Source organism: Electrona antarctica, assembly GCF_951216825.1.
Source record: "Electrona antarctica genome assembly, chromosome: 2".
In the NCBI taxonomy this organism is placed as follows: domain Eukaryota; kingdom Metazoa; phylum Chordata; class Actinopteri; order Myctophiformes; family Myctophidae; genus Electrona; species Electrona antarctica.
In genome coordinates, this window is record NC_136807.1 from 16,901,430 (window position 1) to 16,928,385 (window position 26,956).

Below are 26,956 nucleotides of genomic sequence, written 5' to 3' on the forward strand. Positions count from 1 at the left end.
CGGGGAAGGTTCAGCAGGGCAGGCAGGGTTGGTGTCAGCTTTTTTTTCATCTGGGAGAGATTCCTGTTTCCATATATTATACAGTATAAATTAAGATTAAGAGTGATTTATGACTACCAATGACAGAAGGGGGGGGGGGGGGGGGGGGGATGAGGGAATATACATAGGAGAAACAGGGTTTATTGCGGGGAAAGAAATAAGCAAAATAAAGCTAGATAAATATTTGCAGCAAGTTGGCCTTATGATGATGGCAGCTGCTGATCTGGAAGTTGTTTTTTGTGCTCCGATAGATAGCCGCAGGTGTGACATGTTAATGGAAGGATCGAGCGGGGAGTGACAGCACAGTGGGCACCAAAAGGTTTGAAAACAGCAGGAGTGGAGTGTGGTAGACACCAATTGTGTGTGTGTGTGTGTGTGTGTGTGTGTGTGTGTGTGTGCGTGCGTGCGTGCGTGCGTGCGTGCGTGCGTGCGTGTAAGTGAAACCATAGAATTCCACCTGCTGCTTTACAGACCTTTCTCACTTTAAAGAAAAGCAAGAATATGCCTATAGTGCTTCTTATGCTATTTCTATGTTAAAGACACCATTAGCAGCTGACAGCTAGTGTTTGAATGAGTCAGAGCCACATGCACGTACGTGCGTGTGCACAGTCCCATGCTTTGTGACTGCCTTGCATACTGATAAGGGGATACTGGGTGGGAACTGGGAATCAGTAACAATTTTCCTGTGGATCTGTTAGCTATTACATATTTTAGGCGAAATCGTCCAGCGGATGAATATACAAACACAACATGATGGGAGAACAAAGCAAGGCTCAGCCCCAGACTGTGTACAATACACAGAGGACTGGACAGAAAGCAACAATATTGATCTGATTATTTTGTTACGTTAGCAACACATGGTACACTGGTCATGGCAGGCATGCTGGCTGGTATCAACAATCAACTTTATTGGATTGTATCTCCAGGTCTACTCAAGTTCAATCAATTCAAGTGAGGGTCTAAACATCCTGTCAGTCATTGTTCATAAGCTCTGCCTCCGTTTCTGTCTGCAACACACTAATCTCTCAAGAACAGATTCCGAGCTGCGCTACTGAATCTGTCGGCAGGGGCATTCAGAACATGTGAAAATTGAGGATTAGTGCAATAAATCATAAGGGCTCCACCGGAAGAGGAGGGCCAGAGGCGGACCAAACGGGCCAACATCCTGTTATCCACATTGTATTTGGCGGCAAATTCAAGGAAACAAACAGCAGAGGGTGCTGTTTTTTTACAATAATAATAATAATGAGGGTAATAATAATAATAATAAGGCAAGGGTAATAATAATAATAATAATAATAATAATAAGGGTAATAATAATAATAATAATAATAAGGGTAATAATAATAATAATTATAATAATAATAATAATAATGTCCCCGATGACATTCCCAGATTGGCAACACACACACACACGCATGCACGCACGCACGCACGCACGCACGCACGCACGCACGCACGCACGCACGCACGCACGCACGCACGCACGCACACACACACACACACACGCACACACTAGATACTGGCTATATCTATTTTCTTTCTTACTAGTGTTGTCAAAGACATAATGTAGATACTAAGGCCCTCATTTATCAACCGTGCGTACGCCAAAATATGGGTGTACGCCGAAATTACCGCAATTTTCGGCATTTACTATTTGCGCCAAAGATTGAAAATGATCTTGTGCCAAGACAAAACTCACGTCTGGTCGGGAGCTGTCGTACGCTTTGTCCTCACCTGTTTTTTGTCGTAGAACAGCGGAGCAGCATTGTTTGACCAGCTGAGAGGCTGTCACAGGCATCGAAACATATGTATTCACTCCTAAAATGTTTATATAAAACTGTATAGGTATATATGGGCTAAATACATATAAGATGTGTCTTTGCGCAATTAAAAACAATGTTTTGCCAATGTTGCAAGCCATTTAAACAGTGTTTTGCATGAGCGCATACATGCGAGGATTTGGGCTGTCTGTGCTGAAATATTTCCATGACGGGACGTTGGAGAGTAGGCTACTATAGGCTAGTGCAGCTGCGGAGAGTCCCAACGTGGGTAGCCTACTGTAGCCTAATCTACAGCAGGCCAATGTCTTTCTGGAGTTACTGTATGTGCAATCTCCTCCTCGTTTAATAAACCTGACGCGTCGCTCGAATGCCAAATGTACCGTGCCAGCGCAAGTGGGAACAGCATCGGAGATAGGTAGGCTACCCAGCCAGCCCACCACCACCAGTGCCCAGCCACTGCAGCGACTGCGAGGCAATCTAAATACTGTCGAACGTGCGGTGCATGGTCAGTTGGTCACGGTCACGGACGGACCACAGTGATAGAGAGAGACAGACAGACAGGACAGGAGGAGCACCTATGCAAAACAGCAGCGTGTGTGTGCCTATTTGTTATTTAATTCATGGTTCACAGGTTCAGGTTTTCGTTCACTAATATATCTTGTTGTATATTAAATTAAAAAGACTTTAATAATTTAATATACAACTAACAACACACAGTGACAGTTGCTTGCAAATTGCGATATGTGCGTGCGTGCGTGCGTGCGGGGGGGGGGGGTGAGGCAGGCAGCAAGGGAAGCGAAGCGAGAGGAGAAACAGACAGGGTAGGCCTTTATACAGCTTTATTTAATTCATGCAGGTTTATTTATTTAAGATACAACAAGTTGCAAGTTGCCTTAGTTGCGTGTGCGTGCGTCTGTGTATGAGAGAGGGGGCACCGGGGCAGCGAGGCAACCTTTTTTTTCTTCCTGTAACCATGGTTTCCAGGTCGTATGGCAGTTGTTCATGTCGCAAAAACGAGGGCGAGGCTTGATTTCATAGGGCGTGCCAGATTGATTTCAGCCGTCACATTTATCACTGCTAGGAATGAAATTAGGAAGAAACAGCTGTCTGCGATCACTTTGTAAATGCCGACCCAACGTGGGTGTACTACGAATCCTACACTCGAATTTGGGGCAGATTTTACACTCGATTGATAAATGAGGGCCTAAATGACATACAGTACTGTGGACTGGAGCACCCAGCATAGGCAGGATGACTGCATATACTGTCTGGGACACACTGGAAACTACCATCAATGGCTGGTCGCTAACTTTCTATCTACCGTGGTGCATCCATGCCTGATGCCTCTGTTTCTCTTGGCAACACAATCGGCTATATAAATATCTTTTCTATCTTTCTCGCCGTCAGATTGTTTTATATCAACATGACACATGGCAGGGTTTTTTTGTATTTGTTTCAGAGTTCAAGCTGACTTTCAACCATTAGCAGAACGCTGACGAGACGGGTACCGTGACAACCAGCAAGCAAAGCCAAAGGCCCGGGGCCGAGCAAAGCCAATTAGAACACAGCATTAACATCACTGTCAACGATTAAAAGCCGGGACACATTGAAAAGAGTTAATTATAAACACATTAACTCGTAGAATCAAAGACTATACCGTCATGCTGGGAAGCTGAGGAAGAGTGATGTATGAGTGGGAGGCTGGAGAGAGAGAGAGAGAGAGAGAGAGAGAGAGAGAGAGAGAGAGAGAGAGAGTAGTCATAAACACAACATACATTTAGTACAAACATTCTCATAGAGAACAATAATCATGAACACAAGATACAAACAAATAAACCAACGCAACTATATATACCTCATTTGTTTATTCCCCACCGGAGGAATCAGTATCTTGACTCTTAACAGTCTTGACTTTATAGGAAATGATTTATATCTGAATGTATCTATGTATCTGATGTTTTATATTGTATGTATATGCGCAACAGCTGAGACAGTTATGTAGAGAAATCTGACAGGCATTCAAAAGTAACTCAAATGTGATGTTAATGTCCTGTAAGTAGAAATAAAACTAGTGTTGACTAATCATTACATGTGGCTCTTATTTTGAAGAGGAAGTTAGTGCACAGGAAGTCCGTTTCAGTTGTAAACAAGCTACTATGACACTTTCCCACGTACCCCCCCCCCCCCCCCTGCCGAGGTTCGGAGCTCGAAGGTTATTTTTAAAATTAATTAGAAACGAATGGTTTCGATGAAGTTCGAGTCCTAAAAACAGGGCTAGCGTACATCCTTAGTGTGTTGTCGAATATAGAATCGGCCTTGTGCATGTATGATTCACTTACTAGGTTGTACACATTATTATAACTCAATTAACCATAGAGTGACGCAAACATGTCAGACTAATTGGCCCCATACATACACACACACACACACACACACACACACACACACACACACACACACACACACACACACACACACACACACACACACACACACACACACACGCACACATGCACACACACGCACCCACACGCACACGCACACACACACACACGCACACACACACATACACGCACACACCCGTTATGTTCGAGATCTATATATGATCAATGCAAACAGACAAGAGCCAGTCATACGAGCCACAACGAGACGCCGTCATCCAGAACGAGAAGCTGAGCTACTGTTCAACTCTGTTCAACTCTACCAACTCTGTTTAACTCGGTGACTCCTTAGCAACTAATAAAATACTTGCTGAGTATACTACAACATCCTCAAGCCTCGTCTTTTCAACCTGCTGGCCATAAAATTAACCAATAACTTTTAAACAGCATATGACTTATACACATAATGGCAGCAGCAATGCACTTAGTCTGCTGCACGCTGAAGCTCTCTTTTCAGATTGAACTGCCTCTGCCCAGCCCTGCTAATTAACAGTGAACCAAACCACCTTAGTTGCTCATCAACAGATCAGGCTTCAGGTTAGCCCAATACACATTGAAACAAAGTAGAAACATGAAATTGACGAACAAACAAAAAAGAAACCAGATGAATAGATGAGGAAGGTAACACAAGAGAAGTGTGGTGCAGGTGTGCATATGATATACTGTATACTGTGTGTGTGTGTGTGTGTGTGTGTGTGTGTGTGTGTGTGTGTGTGTGTGTGTGTGTGTGTGTGTGTGTGTGTGTGTGTGCTCGCGCACCTGCATGCATACGTGTGTGCGTGCGTGTGTGTGTGTGTGCCTGTGTGTGTGCGTGCGTGCATGTGCGTGTGCTTGTGCGTGTGCGTGTGCGTGTGCGTGTGCGTGTGCGTGTGCGTGCGCGTGCGCGTGCGTGTGTGTGTGTGTGTGGTAATGGTCCAGTAGAGGAGAAGGAGAGCCAGCCGTCAGAAATAATTCAAATGTATATTACTACTTTGTCTGTCTTTATTTGTGTGTCCTTGTTTTTGTTGTCTCTGTGTTTGTGTGCCTGTGTGCTTTGTGCCCTGGTCTATATCAAAGCTGAGTGGTCCCAACATGAAGTCCTGCAGAGTACAGCTGATTGATTTGAAACCTGCTTCCCTTTGAAGTTTGGTGCGGGCTAGCTAGCTAAATAATCTCAGATTGACCTTGTCATCTGGACATGACTGCTGGCTGCCATTGTAGCCTGTTTACACGGCAGGGCTAATATGGCTCATCATTTAGCCTGGTTTAAATTACAGGGACAATAAGAGTTTACATACCTGGTTTACATTACAGGACTCCAAAAATCATATAAAGTGTGATCTACAAAACACATAACCTACAAGGTAAAAGCCCTTTACTTGTACAGTATGTGGCAAAGGCTGTAGTCAAATGAGAAATCAAAAAACACATGAGGACTCGTTCAGGGTAAAAACCTTTAAATGTACAGCATGTGGCAAAGGCTGTAGTCAAATGACAAATCCAAACAAATCACACCTGTGTGAAGTGACAGACATATCATCATGCACAGTGTAGGATAACTATTTTGTGTACTTCATAGTACAAAAAAATGTTTTTTTGTACTATGAACTGTATGTTCATAGTTCAACTGTTCAACTGTGTTGGTTTTTATCTCAACGAGACGAAAACTGAATACGTAAATATATGCAAATCCAACAATAACCACATTATAAAAACACTCCTCTGAAACAGGTTGATGACTACAAGTATTTGGGTTCATATATATCTTCTTCCCAAAAGGACTTTCAAACTAGGAAGGGTATGGCCTGGTCAGCCTGCAATGACATGCATAAGATCTGCTTAGTAAGATGTTAAAAGTAAAAATATTTAGGACGACCGTTGAGACGATTCTACTCTATGGTTCCGAGACATGGACACTTTCAAAGAAACTAGAGAAACGGTTGGATGGCACTTACACCCGCCTTCTAATGAGAGCGCAAAATCTGTCTTGGAAGAGCCACCCATCGACTAATCTAATATACGGCAACCTTCCCTGGGTTTCTTCACTAGTCCGATCCAGAAGAACACAGTTTGCCGGCCACTGCTACAGAGCTGACAATGAGGTTGCTGACAATGAGGTTCCCTAATGTCATCGCTAAGGAATGAGGGGGCCCCATTAGAGAAATCAGAGTAGATACAATAATAACTAGAAAAAGTGCCCTTCTGGGCACAGGTCTCCACCAGGAGGATAGGAGTGTGTGTGTGATGTGTGGCAAAATGTTTAGGAGCAATATAAACCTGTGTGTGTGTGTGTGTGTGTGAGACGCGGCTTGGCCTGTTGTAGCGCCACCATGAGGCTGATTTGAAAACTGTCAAGTGGCATTTCTTCCAAAGCCTAGTGGGAATATGCATGCACAGTTTCACCACAAGTTTAGAAGCCAATCGTAGCCAATGAGGGTGGATTATGAGAAATCAAACAAACCCGTCTTGATCACATGACTATGGAGAGCATGTGTACCGATTTGCGTGAAATTTGGATACAATCTGAAGGAGTAATATTAGAAAATGTGTTTTACATATGTCGGCCTCCTGGTGGCGCTATAAAGAGCAGATGTGAAAAATTCCAGGCAAAGGTTTTTCCTTGGCCTCTAGGGAGTTGGCATACAAAGTTATCCACAGATCCGTGCAGTTAGAGGTAAAAACACTTTTCGGCCAGTTATAGCACCACCATGAGGCTGAGTTGAAAATGTTCATGTGGCATTTCTTCCTCTGCCTAGTGGGAATGTGCGTGCACAATTTCACGGAAATCACACGATGTGTTCATGATTTGCAGCATTTTGTTTGAAACTGAGCACTCCTGCGAACTTTGGAAGCCAATCTTAGCCAATCAGGATGGAGTCTGAGAAATCTGAAAGACCCGTTTCGTTGAATGGCTCTAGAGAGACTGTGTACCAATTTGCGTGATGTTTGGACAAAATCTGTAGGTGTACTGTCCAAAAACTTGTTTTGCACAAAGCGGCCTCCTGGTGGCGCTATAACAGGCCGTTCTGGAAATTTTGGGGCAGAGGTTCATCGTTGGCATCCAGGGAGTGTGTGTGCAAAAATTTGGCATCGACCAGGTTAACGGTGCCGGAGATTAGCTGTTCACAGACGGAAGGACGGACGGACACACACACGGACACACACACACACACACGGACACACGGACGGACGGACGGAGTGCAAAACATACTCTCTCCCCATGCCTTCGGCCTGGTGGAGACAATTAACATTATATGTAGTCTACCAGAATTTATCTAAATAGATCCCCTCATTGTTGTAATGCGTGGATATTAAAACATTCTAATGTTTTTGGAGACCTCCCTCTGGAAGTCTTATAGATAAACTGAGGGTTTAAACACTTGAAGTAACATGTATCTTATGACGGCGCGTGTGCACACACGCACGCACGCACGCACGCACGCACGCACGCACGCACGCACGCACGCACGCACGCACACCCATGCACATGCACATGCACACCCATGCACACGCACCCAAACACACCTGCACACACACGCACCTCACATACATTCTCTTTATTCACAGCTTGAGGGGCACCTTCCATCACCCGGCCCTCCAGATATTATTGCAGTGTCATTACATATTTCTTTGAAATAGAAAGTAGGATTTAAATGACAGAACAGGTTATAGATTATGCATTGGACATGGACACACTCTTGCACAGGTAGACACACACTGGCAGACGTGGGTGTATGACAGACAGATACTGTACACATCATGTACGTTTCATTCACCTCCAATATTGAATGTTTTATAAACTGCAGTGCTGTCACACACTGGTGACAGCAATATTGGGATATTGGCAAAAAGGTCAATATCAGACATCCCTATACAGTACCTACTACCTACCATTATATCTTATGCTCTATAAAGTGTCTTGAGGTAACTTGTTGTGATTTGACACTTTAATCAAATTTAATTGAATTGAAAGTTGTAATCTGGGGACTTAAACAGCCTTCAATCCTGTTAAAAGCACCCCAATTAATTTTACTTCAGATGCTTAAAAGCAGGTCACACTCAGATTTAATTTTGGAACGAGATACTGTCTCTCTGTCTGACAAATTGGAAAGGGGAAACTCCAAATAGTTAATTCGTTGAAACAGAAAAATAACGATCACTGTATTTCAGTTCCATGATTTCCAGAAGATTAATTATTTTCTCTAACTCACACCACTCTCTTTCACTGTTTCCCATCTTTAAATTCGGATGTGATCCTTCCTCTTAAATCCTCCATTGTTTAACCTCTCTGTCCTTCTCTCTTTACCCCATGTCTCTCAAGCTGTCTGCTTCCGACACTCAAGCACTCAGAAACGGTGTTTAATAGGTTCTTGGATCAGGAGAGACATCCTCCTCATGTTTGGACAATTCTGCCGTTAGTTGATTCATATACCGTACGTAGATAGATTATAGTACAGTATACTGTAGTTGTCTTTATTCTGGTGGTTTTAGAGGCATCATTGTCTCCCTCCCTCCTCCCTTTATCACATACTCACTTTCTTCTCTTCTTATGGTGGAATACCACTTCCTTATCTCTCTGTAACTCTTCTAGACTGTCTCTCTTTATCACTACACTCTACCTCTCTTTTACTCCGTCTCTCCCTCTCTGTGGTTTTACTCCGTCTCTCCCTCTCTGTGGTTTTACTCTGTCTCTCCCTCTCTGTGGTTTTACTCTGTCTCTCTCTCTGTGGTTTTACTCTGTCTCTCCCTCTCTGTGGTTTTACTCTGTCTCTCCCTCTCTGTGGTTTTACTATGTCTCTCCCTCTCTGTGGTTTTACTCTGTCTCTCCCTCTCTGTGGTTTTACTCTGTCTCTCCCTCTCTGTGGTTTTACTCCGTCTCTCCCTCTCTGTGGTTTTACTCTGTCTCTCCCTCTCTGTGGTTTTACTCTGTCTCTCCCTCTCTGTGGTTTTACTATGTCTCTCCCTCTCTGTGGTTTTACTCTGTCTCTCCCTCTCTGTGGTTTTACTCTCTCTCCCTCTCTGTGGTTTTACTCTGTCTCTCCCTCTCTGTGGTTTTACTATGTCTCTCCCTCTCTGTGGTTTTACTCTGTCTCTCCCTCTCTGTGGTTTTACTCTCCCTCTCCCTCTCTGTGGTTTTACTCTGTCTCTCCCTCTCTGTGGTTTTACTCTCCCTCTCCCTCTCTGTGGTTTTACTCTGTCTCTCCCTCTCTGTGGTTTTACTCTCCCTCTCCCTCTCTGTGGTTTTACTCTCCCTCTCCCTCTCTGTGGTTTTACTCTGTCTCTCCCTCTCTGTGGTTTTACTATGTCTCTCCCTCTCTGTGGTTTTACTCTGTCTCTCCCTCTCTGTGGTTTTACTCCGTCTCTCCCTCTCTGTGGTTTTACTCTGTCTCTCCCTCTCTGTGGTTTTACTCCGTCTCTCCCTCTCTGTGGTTTTACTCTGTCTCTCCCTCTCTGTGGTTTTACTCTGTCTCTCTCTCTGTGGTTTTACTCTGTCTCTCCCTCTCTGTGGTTTTACTCTGTCTCTCCCTCTCTGTGGTTTTACTATGTCTCTCCCTCTCTGTGGTTTTACTCTGTCTCTCCCTCTCTGTGGTTTTACTCTGTCTCTCCCTCTCTGTGGTTTTACTCCGTCTCTCCCTCTCTGTGGTTTTACTCTGTCTCTCCCTCTCTGTGGTTTTACTCTGTCTCTCCCTCTCTGTGGTTTTACTATGTCTCTCCCTCTCTGTGGTTTTACTCTGTCTCTCCCTCTCTGTGGTTTTACTCTCTCTCCCTCTCTGTGGTTTTACTCTGTCTCTCCCTCTCTGTGGTTTTACTATGTCTCTCCCTCTCTGTGGTTTTACTCTGTCTCTCCCTCTCTGTGGTTTTACTCTCCCTCTCCCTCTCTGTGGTTTTACTCTGTCTCTCCCTCTCTGTGGTTTTACTCTCCCTCTCCCTCTCTGTGGTTTTACTCTGTCTCTCCCTCTCTGTGGTTTTACTCTCCCTCTCCCTCTCTGTGGTTTTACTCTCCCTCTCCCTCTCTGTGGTTTTACTCTGTCTCTCCCTCTCTGTGGTTTTACTATGTCTCTCCCTCTCTGTGGTTTTACTCTGTCTCTCCCTCTCTGTGGTTTTACTCCGTCTCTCCCTCTCTGTGGTTTTACTCTGTCTCTCCCTCTCTGTGGTTTTACTCCGTCTCTCCCTCTCTGTGGTTTTACTCTGTCTCTCCCTCTCTGTGGTTTTACTCTGTCTCTCCCTCTCTGTGGTTTTACTCCGTCTCTCTCTCTCTGTGGTTTTACTCTGTCTCTCCCTCTCTGTGGTTTTACTCTGTCTCTCCCTCTCTGTGGTTTTACTCTGTCTCTCTCTCTCTGTGGTTTTACTCTGTCTCTCCCTCTCTGTGGTTTTACTCTGTCTCTCTCTGTGGTTTTACTCTGTCTCTCCCTCTCTGTGGTTTTACTATGTCTCTCCCTCTCTGTGGTTTTACTCTGTCTCTCCCTCTCTGTGGTTTTACTATGTCTCTCCCTCTCTGTGGTTTTACTCTGTCTCTCCCTCTCTGTGGTTTTACTCTGTCTCTCCCTCTCTGTGGTTTTACTCTGTCTCTCCCTCTCTGTGGTTTTACTATGTCTCTCCCTCTCTGTGGTTTTACTCTGTCTCTCCCTCTCTGTGGTTTTACTCCGTCTCTCCCTCTCTGTGGTTTTACTCTGTCTCTCCCTCTCTGTGGTTTTACTATGTCTCTCCCTCTCTGTGGTTTTACTATGTCTCTCCCTCTCTGTGGTTTTACTCCGTCTCCCTCTCTGTGGTTTTACTCTGTCTCTCCCTCTCTGTGGTTTTACTCCGTCTCTCCCTCTGTGGTTTTACTCCGTCTCTCCCTCTCTGTGGTTTTACTCTGTCTCTCCCTCTCTGTGGTTTTACTCTGTCTCTCCCTCTCTGTGGTTTTACTATGTCTCTCCCTCTCTGTGGTTTTACTCTGTCTCTCCCTCTCTGTGGTTTTACTCTGTCTCTGTCTCTCTGTGGTTTTACTCTGTCTCTCCCTCTCTGTGGTTTTACTCTGTCTCTCTCTCTCTGTGGTTTTACTCTGTCTCTCCCTCTCTGTGGTTTTACTCCGTCTCTCCCTCTCTGTGGTTTTACTCCGTCTCTCCCTCTCTGTGGTTTTCTAAGTGAATTACACAGAAAGAGAAAGAGCCTGAACATCCATAAACAACAACCACTCACTCTGTCACTCTCTCGCTGTGTGTGTGTGTGTGTGTGTGTGTGTGTGTGTGTGTGTGTGTGTGTGTGTGTGTGTGTGTGTGTGTGTGTGTGTGTGTGTGTGTGTGTGTGTGTGTGTGTGTGTGTGTGTGTGTGACAAAGTCGTACAGCAGTACCACTTTGTGACTAAAAGGCTGGTAGTCACTGTACCTGTCTCCTCCTGTTGAAATATGTGTAGAAAATAATCAATAGCTATATATATAGTATGCACTCACACCTACACACTGCCATTTTCAAGTGACCATGTCTACATACAGTACTCATACTCTGAATAATATAACGGCAGCTATATATTATGCTGTTTCTGCGTGTGCACACTTTATTAAATGCACTATGCCTATGACCTTAGGTCTTGAACCTGACTGGTCTCACCATTCATCACAGACAACAGCTGTACACTTAGATGCGTATATTTCATTGTGATAGGGCCTTTTCACAGCACACTGCAGACAACAGTGTAGACAGAGGACATTCTTTCTTCTGAACGTTATGGTTTTGTTTTGTCGTGGGTTTTGTGGTTTAGGTTTATTTTGTTTTAGTTGTGTTGTGTGTTTTTTTGTGATTCATATTTTATTGGGTTTTCCACACTCATTTCCACCATAGCCCAACGGGCTGGTTATGAACAATAACCAAAAAAGATCAGATACAGCAACACAATAAACAAAGTGGGGCAACAAAAAAGAAACTATAAGGGAGGGAGGCTGTGCTATGCACAAAATGAAACCACGTGAGCAAGCAAGGATCTACAGTATGGTAAGTAAGGATCTAGTACAAATTTCACATGGGTTTGGATTAGGTTTGGTTTGGTGGTTGTTTTGGTTTTATTTGATGTGTGTGTTAACACTTATAGCTAGCATTTATTTTCGCTAGCATTTATTGAAAAAGTACATTCTGATCACGTGTGAAATCTCGTGAGGGACTTTCCAAAAGCATGTGCATGTCATGTCATATATGTTGCCTATAAGCAACGCACGTACAGTCAGTGACCACCACAACTCCATTGGGAAGGTATGTGACACATCAAACATTGGTTTGGAGCATCAAAGCATGCATGAGCGATATGTGTTCAGCACACTACAGTGCATGAATTTTCATTCATGTTTTTCAATTTTCATTGTACTCTCACACACACACGCGCGCGCACGCACGCACGCACGCACGCACGCACGCACGCACGCACGCACGCACGCACGCACGCACGCACGCACGCACAGGTTTGAAGTACATGTACATACACACACATACTTCAATTATCTCTACTGAAAGCACATTTCACCCCAGTAACAGTAAGAATACCGCCACATGGGAAGTGCTTCCATTTGAAATCTTTAGTGACATTTAGACACTATTATCCAGAGACATTTACCACAAGAACCAACACAAAACAAGGTTTGCTCCTCAGATTGCCACGCTTAAAAGCTACCGACATTGAGAAGGTCATCTGCATTGTGCCCAGAATCGTTGCTTTCAGAAGAGATAAGAGGACATTTTTATTTATTTATTTTCGCGATAAGGACTCCTTGGAGACCATTGACCATTGACTTTCACTGCCAAGAGTAAATAATTATTTAAGTGCCAGCAATTTTACATTTGTCCGTACCTTAGTCACAGAATAATTATGTGCACCACAATGGATCCCCTGACTGTTGAAAAATACAGTGCCGTTTGCTGGGCATTTGCGCATTAAAATGTATAGAGTCAAACGGGTCCGCGAGTCCTTTGAAAATTCCATAATGGTGGAGCAATAAGAGTAATGATACAGAGCAGAGATAAACCCACGTGAACAAATCCTATAGAATGGGAATGAATGGTTGATGTGTTTTAGCGATCACATAATTTCAGTCCCACGTGACTCAAAACCATTGAGAACAGAAAATCTCGTATTTGGCACTCTGAGATCAGAAAGTCTCATAATTGGCACGCACCACTTGCACTGTCCAAAAAGACCAGACTGTTTAGGCAAGTGCAAAAAAAAACACTGATATATTTATTTCTGGTGCAAGAAATTGAACATCCAATACAGAAGTCCTTTTCAGTGTAGCCTTCTCATCCTCAAAATGATTGTGATGAAATCAGATTAAAGGAATCCTTAAAAGCTTAATGTTAACCTGTGATGAATCAACACAATTAAACAGAATACAACCACTTAATTCCCATTTCATACTTTGTTGTATAATGATGTTGCACAAAAATATAAGATCTACAGGCTCACAACGTGTCATGGAATGTATTGTGAGCTTGAAAATGAATCACTTAACTACAATCATTTTTGTTAAATTGTTTGAAAATATTTGCCCAAAATAGGGATGTCAGGAGAACAGGGAACAGCACCACATAGCACAATGTCATGTGTACAACATTCAACAACATAAATACTTGAGTATGTCTGTATGTGTATGAAATATAAATTTTAAAATGCATAATTCAATGGAGAATTGCTCTATCTCAACATCTTCTCTTTATCTCACGCTCCGTACTCATCTCTCTCTCTTTCTCTCTTTCTCTCTCTCTCTCTCTCTCTCTACCATAATCAAAAAAACACTTATTTTTTTTCTCTCTTTCACAATTTTCTTTTTGACCATAATCTTCCTCTCTTTCCCTTCCACTCTAATATACCATCCGTCATTCCTCGCCCTCCTTAAACCACCTAACTTTCCCTCCCATTCCATTTCCATCCACCCTCCTCCCTCCCTCCCTCTCTCTCTCTCTCTCTCTCTCTCTCTCTCTTCTTCATGAGTCAACAATCACTACTATTATCCTCCCCTCTCCTTCCCCTCCTTGTCTTTCTTTTCATGTCGTTCTTTCTCACCTCTCTCTTCCATCTCTCTCCTTTTGTAGAGGAGAAAATGGCAACAGGGCACATGCCCTAGCCTCAAAGATCTTTCTTGCAAAGGTTGAAATATGTCATTTAGATAGCATATTATGTATTGACATAGCATTCTAGCGTATACTTATAGTTTCATTGTACAAATATTCTACTGTTAGATGAATGTTATGTTCTTATCTTACTCATGACCCTTAATGACAATGTTTATGCATTTCATGTATTACCATCGCTCTGGATTAAGAGCGACTGTCAAATGCCTGTATTGTAAATTGTAGATCTCATGCATATGAGAATGTAGTCGTAGTATGAGAGAAAGGAGACATGTAAAGGAAAGAGAGTGACAAAATATTTTTAACCTTTATATTGTGGGGAGCGGGAGGTTTCTGAGCACGAATGCGCATTTTTCAGCCCTGCTTCACACGCACACGCACACGCACACGCACACACACACACACACACACACACACACACACACACAGAGAAATGTACTGTAATTCTGCAAACTGTTAATAAATACTTCAATCAATCAATCAATCAATCAATCAATCGAAAGAGCACAGCATTTTCAACCGTATCTTTATCCTCACTAATGCTCATTATAAGATGCCACAATTTCGCTCTGTATGTCATTGGTGGGCTGTGGGCGGTTAGGTTTCAGAAACCTGCCTACCAATGGCATCATCGATGGAGATTCTATGTTGAAACTGCAACCTCTCTCTTCCCGGAAAGTTACCGTGCTGAAATAGAAGCCATTGTTCTTGCATAAAAATAAAAGGTTTGAAATGTTGAAATGACCAAACCTAGTGTCCACCGATGATGGCACTGGTAGGCAGGCAGGTTTCTGAACTTTCCACAGAAGTCCAAGTGGATCTTCTGTTTTCTTCAATTCTATTACAGTAATTTTGTATCAGTTATATGTTTTTTTTTAATTACTCCCTTGAGTTGCAGCAACTCGTTTTCAAGGGGGTCCTCAGGGCACAACATACAACGTACAACAAAACAATACAGCAACAAACAACAATGACATACACAAACAATAATAATAATGCTAGAAATGTGTCATTCAATGCAAATAAACAAGTATGATGCCAATAGGATAGTCTCAGATAACACAAAAGAGCAATCAAAAACAAGAACAGCTAGATATAAGATGAACTAATAAAAAAAAAAAAAATTAAAGCAATAAAGGAAGTGATTGATATGAGAGACAAGGGCAGGGCATTCCAGTCTGCTGGTGCTTTGAACTTAAAAGTACGCCTACCAATCTCTTATCGTGCCCAGATTCTGGGCACGATAAAATAAAGCTGTTGAGTATGTCACGCATAAGCAGATGAAAATTGGTTCAAGAACTGTTTTAGATATGTGGGATAATTAAAATAAAAACATTTAAACACAAAAAGTACCCAATGGAATTGTCTCCTAGCTTGGGGTGATAACCAATTCAATGACGCATACATTACACAATGGTGAGTATAGTAAGGAATAAGGATACCTCAGAACAAACCTACAAATATTATTAAAGACAACATTTAAAGAGTGAAGGTGTGATTCAGAGGTGTTTTGGTAAATTATGTCACCAGTCCAGTATAGGAAATAATAATTGTTGTGCAATTCGTTTTATTTTTATTTATCTATGTATCTATACATTATTTTAAGACTGACATTTATTCTATAGTTCTAATGAAATCGATATGAGGCCTAAACGAAAGCTCTGAGTCTAACCAAAGTCCCAGGTATTTAAAAGAGTCAACAGATTTTAGAGGAGATCATCAAAATGAATAGACAATGCGGTGGATAAATGACTGAGTTTATATCTTGTACCAAACAGAATACTACAGGATTTCTTCATATTCACTATAAGATTATTATTAGAGAGCCATTTCTGGACCAAAAAGAACTCTGATTGCAGAGAGCTTTGGATTTGCGCTATATCAGAGTGGGATGAATGGATGACTGTGTCATCTGCAAATAGATGCATAGAACAGAGTGACATTATGGTCACACGTACAGGACACAGGACACAGGACAGGACAGGAGCCCATCTCCTGTTTCTGTAGTGTAGCGTGAGGGGGCTTGATGTACATCTCCTGGACATGTAGCAGGGATTTACCCCCAATCCAAGCTTCACTAATAATCCTTTGACAGTAGGCCTATTTAGATACTTAAACATTTTTAAATATGTTCATTTTTAAATATGTTGAATATGAACCAAAAGTATAGGCTACCCAGTTTGGAGTTCCCCACCTACCGGTATGTGCTCATAAAATACACACGCACGCACGCACGCACGCACGCACGCACGCACGCACGCACGCACGCACGCACGCACACACACACACACACACACACACACACACACACACACACACACACACACACACACACACACACACACACACACACACACACACACACACACACACACACACACGTTTAAGCGCATTTCCAGAGTGGGATGACGTCAGCCGCAGGAGTTCTCGACTTCTCGTTCCACGAAGAGGAGACTGACAGAAAGCTGGGGAGAGGATGAAAGAAGAGCACATTTCGAGCGCGGTAAGTAAGGACAAGAAAGACACCAGCATGTTCTTTGTATCTGTCATGCAAGTATCTTTGTCCCTCCATATATATAGGCATATATATCTTTCCCCCTCTAGAGACAACGTTTAATGATGTTAATGTAAACTCGATGTAAAGGAGTCATAAGTTCAAGTTTCAATAGAGACATCGTGATTCTTTAAATATCTATCTATCTATGTGTAGCCTACAAATACATAGCCGTACCCATTTGTGGACATGAGTGTTTTTTTTTTAATTAAAGAGAGGTAATTCGATTTCAAATTGATATGCAATAGCGTTTCATTGTGCGTTTGAGGTTTGCGCCCTATCTCCAATTATAAACCATTGACTTTTAATAATAACAAATACAGCCTTGACTTGAAAACGCACTCCATCTCAGTCAGAAAGTTTATTTTTCATTATTTTTGCCCCATCTCTCTGCTTCTTCATAGACTGTGTGATGCGTAATCCGTGCGTAAAACGGTGGCACCGTCTTTCACCATCCAGCGTGAAGGCTCAGAATGCCTTCAAACCAAGCACCTGCATCTCTAGATGACTCTCAGTTCTACTTTAGACATGGAAAACAAACAACGGGAGAGTGAGGGAGCGAGAGGCAGTAGAGGAACTGAAAAGGAAAAACAAATGGAGACGAATGAGGATGTATACGCCGTAGGCTACTGCTGTCAGTCACAGGGCATGACAACCCATGTTGAACCATAACTTCTAACCCCGTCGGCTAAGGACTCTGTGAAGTGCTGATTACGAGGCTACTGGAACATATATATAGGCAGGCTAACATGGAAAACGTGTCCATCCCCGCTGGCTCTCCGCCGGTGTGCAACGACTCCGTGGACTTTAACCGCACAGACCCGAACTGCATCCCGCCACCCGAGTTTTACTTTTACGCGGACCTGTACGTCATTCTACCGGTCATCTACTCGGTCATCTGCGCCGCGGGACTGACGGGCAACACCGCTGTTATCTATGTCATCCTCAAGGCGCCCAAGATGAAGACGGTGACGAACATGTTCATCCTGAACTTGGCCATAGCGGACGATTTGTTCACCTTAGTGTTGCCAATAAACATAGCCGAGCACTTGCTCAATTACTGGCCCTTTGGGGAAGTTCTGTGTAAAATCATCCTCAGCATAGACCACTACAACATCTTCTCCAGCATCTATTTCCTCACGGTCATGAGCGTGGATCGTTTCCTGGTCGTGTTGGCCACGGTGCGCTCCAAGCGCATGCCCTACCGCACCTACAGGGCGGCCAAGATCGTGTCTCTGTGCGTGTGGGCGCTGGTCATCCTCATTGTCATGCCCTTCACCGTGTTCGCCGGCGTCTACATCAGCCCGGACGACACGGAGAGGAAGAGCTGCGTGCTGAGTTTCCCCAGCCCCGAGAGCACGTGGTTCAAAGCCAGCCGGATCTATACTCTCATCCTAGGCTTCGCCATCCCTGTGTCCACGATCTGCATCCTATACACCATGATGCTCTACAAGCTGAGGAACATGAACCTCAACAGCAACGGCAAGGCGCTGGACAAGGCCAAGAAGAAGGTGACGAAGTAACGAAGTACATGTACTCAACTTAAGTGCTGTACTTTAGTATACAATTCTTATAGGAATGTGTACTTTACTGTATAGTATTTCCCATATGCAATACTATCAGCTACTTTTACTTCTACTCCACTACATCTCAGAGGCAATTATTGTACTTTTAGCCTATACTCCACTACAATTATTTGAAAACTTTAGTTACTATAGTACTTTGTATATTTGTATTATTATTACAAAACATACATTAACCACTTCAGCCCTATACAGTAGCCTATACATTTTGTCCATTTGAAAATAGCAGAACTACAAGCTCACAATGCGTTATAATGTGACACACTGTGAGCTTGTAGATCTGCAATTCTAGAAAACTTGAAATGGGACATTCTGTATAGTACTTTTGGTACTTTAAGTACATTTTGATGCCAATCCTTTTGTATACTTTAACTCAAGTATAGGCTTACATTTTCTTTTACTTGTAACAGTGTATATATATTGTAGTATTTATATACTTTTCCTTAAGCAAAACATTTGACTTTTTCCAACCACTGAAGGTGACCGTGATGGTGTTCATCGTGCTGGCCGTGTGCCTGTTCTGCTGGACACCGTTCCACCTCAGCACCATCGTGGCGTTGACCACAGACCTGCGCACTACGCCGCTCCTTATCGGCATCTCCTACTTCATCACCAGTCTGAGCTACGCCAACTCCTGCCTCAATCCGTTCCTCTACGCCTTCCTGGACGACAGCTTCAGGAAAGCCTTCAAGAAGATGCTCGAATGCAGACCGGCATGAATGGACGATGAACATGCAACAAAGACCTGTTGACACTATAGGCCTATACTGAAGATGGAAGGCATGCGGGCCTGGATGGGCCAGGCTGCCTGCACCTCAGACAGTTTTTGTTTGTTTGTTTGTTTGTTAAGGGGCGTTATCCCCTCCTATGGCCAGCTTTGTGTGTTTGTGTGTACCCCATGGCGATGATTTGATTGACTGAGCAATGTACGTATTGAGGATAAAAAGTGAGGACGCCACAAGTGATCAGACGGATTGGCCTCGAGGATAAAAAGTGACAACAGTAAACTGAGGACGGCAATTGTGATCGTGATGATGTATGATGACAAGAGCGCCCCTCACTCACACAGGTGTGATTGTTTTCAAACTAGAAGCCAAAATGTAAATGTGATCACTCTGGGAGTCATGCTGCGTTCACACTGGCAGATGCAAAAGATACAAAGATGCAAAGCTACACACAGTGTATTTGTAGCTTTGCTGAAGTTGAAACCAGCTCAACCTTTTTGTAGCTTTGTAGCTGTTGTATAGCTTTTGCAGCAGCTACAAACGTCGGATGTACTTTGTATCTTTGTATCTTCATATCGCTGGCTTCCATTGAAAAAACGGTAGATTAGTCTTTGCATCTGCCTGAGTGCCCGTGTGAACGCAGCATGATCAAATGGACAAATTAACATTGGGTTTTTACTGTGTACCTTAGGGTTCTAAGGTTTTACTGTGTACCTTATAGGGGTCTATGGTTTTACTGTGTACCTTATAGGGGTCTAAGGTTTTACTGTGTACCTTAGGGTTCTAAGGTTTTACTGTGTACCTTATAGGGGTCTAAGCGTATTTATGTCATGCAAGAACTGCCTGTGTTTTTCTTTTCTTTTTTCTTCCCATGTTATGGTTATTGTGACAGAAATAAATTGACTACAGCAGTGTTTATATAGGATTATAGGCTACTCACACATTGCTGCTGCAATCCGTGAAAAGCCTATTACATCAAATAATTATATTCAGATCACATGGTTGGATTATTTTTCAACAGTTGAAGCAAAACAAACCAAAATAAAATAAAAAACCTAGTTATAAACATTTTATACATTGAAATTCCACAAAAATGACATAGGGATTGAATCGGATTGAGTTTGATTGCACATTACTGATACAACTAGGTAATGAAATACACATTAGGCCCTGCTGACAGCATAATATGCTATCCGAATTCAGTACTGCAGGGTTACAATTAATGTGTTTATGTCAACCAATTAATTCCATAGGCTAAGCTCTATTACAGATAACACATAGTTATATAGTATAGTACCAGTAGACAAAATGTAACATGTAACATATTGCATACTAGAAAGCAATCTTCTCTACCATGGCAACAGAACTGTAGTGAATTTGTCACGATCAACATGCATGGGACTGGGACAGGAGGGCTATTGTAAATACTTGTCACATATTTACTTTAATTGTGAGCTTACGTCGCCACCTACTGTTTGTATGGTGGTATTGAAGTAGGCAGACTGAATCCAGACAGTTTGGCACAAGTCGTGCACAATGAGCACCATGTTACTTACAGACAGACAGACAGACAGACAGACAGACAGACAGACAGACAGACAGACAGACAGACAGACAGACAGACAGACAGACAGACAGACAGACAGACAGACAGACAGACAGACAGACAGACAGACAGACAGACAGACAGACAGACAGACAGACAGACAGACAGACAGACAGACAGACAGACAGACAGCAAATAAATAAAAGTGGCGGTGGCAAAATGTATGATAATAATAATGACCTTCATTTGTATTGCACTTGCAAATAAAAAAGGTTTACAAAGACTTGGACATTGAAGTAAAATGAAGAAAAATACATTGCAATGTATGAATAGAAAAGAAAAAAAAGCATCAGATGTAGAGACAAGGATAATGCAGTGTCTGATGGTTTAAAGGTAAAACCATGTACATAATACTAACTACAAAATATTTCTGCATTCTTGCTGTGGTGCCTGTGCACTATGTGTACTGTACAGTAGCCTACATGGCTCTGACTTTGATGAGACCAACTGTCCTGCTTTGTACTATTGTGTGAATATAGTTTACTGTAGAATATAGACTATGAATTGTATGAAAGTATTCATTGTGTATATTCATTAAGATGTATATGGCAAGTCATTCATGTCACCAAAATATTCTATCATTGGAATATGAGAGATAATATGTGGCGAGTTCAAGTTATTTTCAAGAAAAAAAATCATATTGGAGTTGCAGATTTCATAGAGTCTGTGTATAAAGATTTCAACTAGGAAGTACTAGTGACCGCATGCATTCCTAAAAAAAAAGGAAAGAAAAAAGAAAGTAAACTATTGACCTGTTGATGAAAATACATAAAAATAATATTTCACAGCTGACAGTGTGTGAAATGTCTGGAGTCGGAATCACTTAAATCATAATCTGCAATACGTTATATGTTACGTTATTATGTAAACAGGGATTTGTCTTACTCTTGGTGCAGAAACTGGCTGACAGCCATAACACTGGCATAAAGTTCCCTACAGTCTTCTCACCTCCACATACATATACACAGTGGTGAAAAGTATGTACATTTACTCAAGTACTCAGTATACGTAAGTAACATTTTGAGGTACAGTACTTTTACTTTGCTGGAGTGTTTCCAATTTCCAATACTTTTACTTCTACTCCACTACATCTCGGATCCAATATTGTACGTTAATTATACATTAACCACGTCAAAATAGACAATCTACAAGCTCACAATATGATGCAACACATTGTGAGCTTGTAGATGTGCTACTTTATTTTTTTTCAAAATTTTTATCCCACGATTTTTGCAACCCAGTTTTTTTTCACCCAGTGCCAATTATCTAATGTAATCATGGGCACTACACTTCCTCTGCCAACCTGGGGGGGGGGGGGGCAGCAGACTGACCTCATGCCTCCTTCTATGCATGAGGAGTCCAAGCTGCTTCTTTTCACCTGACAGGGGGGAATTTCCCTGGTTGGACGTAGCGCGTGGAAGGAACACATTATTCCGACCAGTTCCTTTCCCCTCCATCAGGCACCCTGGGGGAGGTAGTTTTAGAGACCAGGATTACTGCATGTTTTTGTGAGGGTACCTACCCATAGGAGACGGGGAGAACATGCAAACTCCGCACAGAAGGGCCCTTTCGCCAACCCCACCTCGGGTATGGGCACTGATGACGCGGAGGAGGGAACACGCCCCCAGCGCCCACAGTGTCCCCAGCGGGAATCGAACCCAGGACCTTCTAGCTGTGAGGCGACAGCACTACCGACTGTGCCACCGTGCCCCTAGATGTGCTACTTTCAAAAGATTTTTAAACATTTGAAAACTTGAAATGGGACATTCTGCATAAAGAGTCCTTTACTTTAAGTACATTTTGATGCCAATTGTTTTGTACTTTTGCTCAAGTACATTTTGTATTTCGGACTTTTACTTGTAACAGAGTATTCCTATATTGCAGTATTGATAATTTTATTTAAGTTCAACATTTCAATTCAATTAAATTCAATTAAAGTGTCAAATCACAACAAGTTGTCTCAAGACACTTTACATGTAGAGCAGAGACCCAACAGAGATCCCAAAATGAGCAAGCAATTTTCCCCCTTAACTGGAAGAAAACATCAAGCAGACCCAGACTCAGGATGGGCGGCCATCTGCCTCGACTGTGTCAGGGGAAAGAAAGAGAGAAGGAGAGTGAGCCACTTATATGTAACCCAGCAAAACATGTCTGTCTGTGTGTCACGCTGTGACACCACCCGCCCGCCACCAGAGGGCGCAGCTGTATCACACACACACACACACACACACACACACACACACACACACACACACACACACACACACACACACACACACACACAAAAAACTTTAAAAAAAGAAAACTTTAAAAATTCTCAACCGTTTCCGACGCGGGGCGGCTAGCCGGAATCGGGCCGGCACCCTAGGTGCGTTCCTGTGGGTCAGTACAGTGACAGTACAGTAAAGGGTACAGTAGAGGGACCCCCACACGGTAACTCTGTCATTTCTCAACCCACACGGAGTTGCACCACTCACTTCACACAGGTGTGATTTTTTTGGATGGCCTGAATAGTTAGTTAGAATAGTTATGCTTGATTTACTTTACATTTGATATGAAGTATCAAATGTATGGAATATATATTTTACAGATATCTTTGGGTCTCCTTTGTTTTTGCCACATTCATGTATGACACTTGGGGAAAATAAACTCTGCCCAACTGCGTGCCTCGGCATCCTTAAATGTAAATGTGTAAATATGTGGTTGTGTACTAAAGGGTACAACACGATCACATATTTTCAGCCACTAATCAGAGTCAACCAAATTATGAAACTATAATAATACTTTATATTTGAAACAAAATAATCTCAAGAAATACAAAATATTTTAAAAATAATAACTGCTGTCCTTAGGACCCTCTCGAAAACGATATACTGAATCTCATTTTTTTTTTATTGATTGAAATATGTATTAACAGTTTGCAGAATTACAGTACATTTCAAGTACAACTCAATACAAAGACTGTTAACTGTGAGTGGACGACCCAATAAAGAATGCTTGTTTACAAGAGGGTCCACCTTGTTATTGTTATTAAGGGGTTATTCCTAATACAATAATTTAAATAAATGAATTAAGTCCAGAATCCAGATCATTCAGACCAAAAACAAACTGATATATGTATACTGCAATAGTGTCTCTACACAGACACGGTATGCACTTGATCTTAAAATGTGACAAATACAATATAATATTATAAGAGCAGAATACGTTTGAATTTAGTGTGTGAGAACAATGAGCACCCCCAAGTGGCCAGTGTACTGTAGTTCACTCATAAAGACTCATGGTGTTAGGATATCAGTGTGATTTCATTTCATGGGCACCAGGGGACACTGTTAGTCCATGTAGAAACTTGAATATGTCTTCTCACTGTGTGCGTGCGTGGCGCGCGTGCCTGCGTGTTTATGTGCGTAGGATTGATTGATAATACCATTGATTACTGATTGATTAAATAGTTTATTAACTATTTGCATGGACACGCACATGCATGGAAGTAGGCTACAATACAATGTCTGCTAAAAGGATGACTCCAAGAAAGCCTATTGGCTTGTTTCCATTGGGGTACTTTTGTAGGCTACTCAATTCATCGAAAACATTACTGGTGGAATACACACAATACTAGTATGCAAAAACATCATATAAATGAGTAATTCAATGTCTTCTTGGTTAATGGACATCCACTTGCAAAAACTCAAACCTAAACAGACACAACACTGTACAACACTGCTAAATTCTCAGTGTAAAGTTTAGTCTGTGAGTGTACAATACATGTATTATTTATTGCAACCTCGACTGAGTTACATTTTGTACGTAGTGAATAGGATCAATGATAAAGCTGCGGATTCCAGTTTCAGACCATTTCCCCTGTGGTTTCTCTCTCTCTGTCCATCTGTCTCTGAGATAGAGACACGGCACACTGAATGCAAAATCATCTAGAGAGTGAATAGTAAACATGCATGTGTCACCCTATATTCAGTGATGGACAATAATTACGAGTACTGTACTTGGACAAATATTATTACTGCTGTCAAGTTGTAATTATTATGCAATTTGTTTAAAGTTTATTGTTTTCTAAATATATTTTTGGGTAAAAGTTAGATTTTGGAGTTTAGTTCCGTCCTTTCCGGTGCTATGCCCATATGGTGTGAGTCTGCAATGGGCATGGTTTGCAGACGGCGGTTGGGAGACTTGTTGTAGCGTGAAAGAACTAGCCTACCTTGCCTCGTTCTGAGTCCGTTGGGAGTGACAAATATTGTAGGCTACTTTAGACTCCACTATACATTTCTAGGAAGGGAAAAAATACGTGTTCGATAAGTTATAATGAGCTATTTTCACAATTCATATTTTTCACAATGTTCCAGGACTTATTTACTTAAGGACTATTCATACAGTTTTAGGTGATACGTTGACCACCGGAAACTCAAACTACAACATGACGTCACGCACGAATGTTGAACATTTCTGGAACATTTTAGACTTTTAGGGAACATTTTATATACTAATGCATTGATAATAAAAAAAAAATGTGCGTATTGCAATTTGTAATTTTCAATACTTTAAAAGTAATTAGCTGAGTAATACGAATATACTTAGGCCTATACTTGACTCAAGTAGTGAGGTTGTGCAGTGCATACACACAATGGCACTAGAATAAATGGTAAATGGTGCATTTATATAGCACCTTTATCCAAGGCGCTTTACATAAATGCACATTCACCCATCCACAATGGGTATACAGCGTTGACTGTTTCCTTTGTCTGTTCTCTGTTATACCTTGTATAACATTGTTCCCAGTCTTTTCTCATCTCATGACAATTAAGCCTGTTTATGACCTGATATGATGCAGAGCATGTCTATAATAGGGCGTATATGTACAGTACTTTCCCCATAAACTGTACTTCTACTACTGTAGGTCTCGCCCCGCCTTGGTTGGTCACACACACACACACACACACACACACACACACACACACACACACACACACACACACACACACACACACACACACACACACACACACACACACACACACACACACACACACACCTTGAGAGTGCATATTAAACATGCATGTGTCAAGAAGGCAGACATGCATATATACACATGTAGCTACAGAGACGGTTAAACACGTGCGTACACCTACTTTGGGCAAATATAGGCTACGTAGGCAAAGAAAGATGAGCACACAACAAAGCAATTTGGTCCCAAATAGTGGCTTGATCATTGGATCATGTCATAATGACACATATAATACAATTCCTTATTTTCCCGTAACTCTGGAAAGTCTGGAAATAACACACATTTACTGTTGTTTATGTTATGATCATTTGTCATTTGTCCCCTTTCCCTCTCCATGTAATACTTGGTCATAAATAGCTGGCTGGTCTAAAACTGTAGCACTCCCTGGGGATATATTTCACATACAGGGCTTTGTGTTGGCTGCTACAGAACACAAAGCTGTGTTAGTAATTATTATGATACACACCGTTGGAACAAATCCTTTACTTCCCAACCGACTACATTTACATCTTGTCAAAACACTTTTATCTTAAATTCCAGCCAAAGTGAAAACCCTGATACTAATTACACGTTGTCATTACTCTTTTCAGGCGATTCTTTTCTGCCTTTTTTAGATAGTATACAGTAGACTGACAGGAAATGGGCAGAGAGAGATGGGGAGTGACACATAGGAAAAGTTGGCGGGATCGAGGCCACCCGGGCCAATCTTTTTATGACGTGTGTGTGTGTGTGTGTGTGTGTGTGTGTGTGTGTGTGTGTGTGTGTGTGTGTGTGTGTGTGTGTGTGTGTGTGTGTGTGTGTGTGTGTGTGTGTGTGTGTGTAACATGGTCAGAAGGTACGGTAAGATACAAAAGACATAGCATACTGTGCATTCTGTCTGTCTCTGGTTTATGTTCTAAACCTCTGAGGAGATGACTACACATAGTATGTTCCTCCTGGCTTCCATGCTATATTTCCCAAGATCTTTAAAAGAAATGACTAGAAAGAAGATCTTAGACCTTGAAAATATACTGCTTTTCACACAGTTTTGTTTTACTTAAAGGACCACTTCACCACTTTTCAACATCTCTTCCTATAATTGGTCCTAACTAATGTTCATGATAAAATTCCACCATTGTTTCCTACTCAGTCTG

The 26,956-nt window shown here is 42.1% G+C and overlaps 2 protein-coding genes across 3 annotated transcripts in view; one reads left to right on the top strand and one right to left on the bottom strand.

Annotated features, from left to right (window-relative positions):
* The window catches only part of LOC306943295 (small ribosomal subunit protein eS21), a gene marked incomplete at its 3' end in the record, with an annotated part of 200,801 nt that overhangs the window by 139,760 nt on the left and 34,085 nt on the right, over nt 1-26,956 (bottom strand). The gene's annotated exons all lie outside the window — the stretch shown is intronic.
* LOC306943230 (neuropeptides B/W receptor type 2-like) lies at nt 17,642-19,194 on the top strand (the record flags this gene model as incomplete). The annotated part of the gene is made up of 2 exons (XM_079529448.1): nt 17,642-18,403; nt 18,955-19,194. The coding sequence occupies 2 exons, from the start codon at nt 17,642-17,644 to the stop codon at nt 19,192-19,194; spliced, it is 1,002 nt and encodes a 333-aa protein (XP_079385574.1).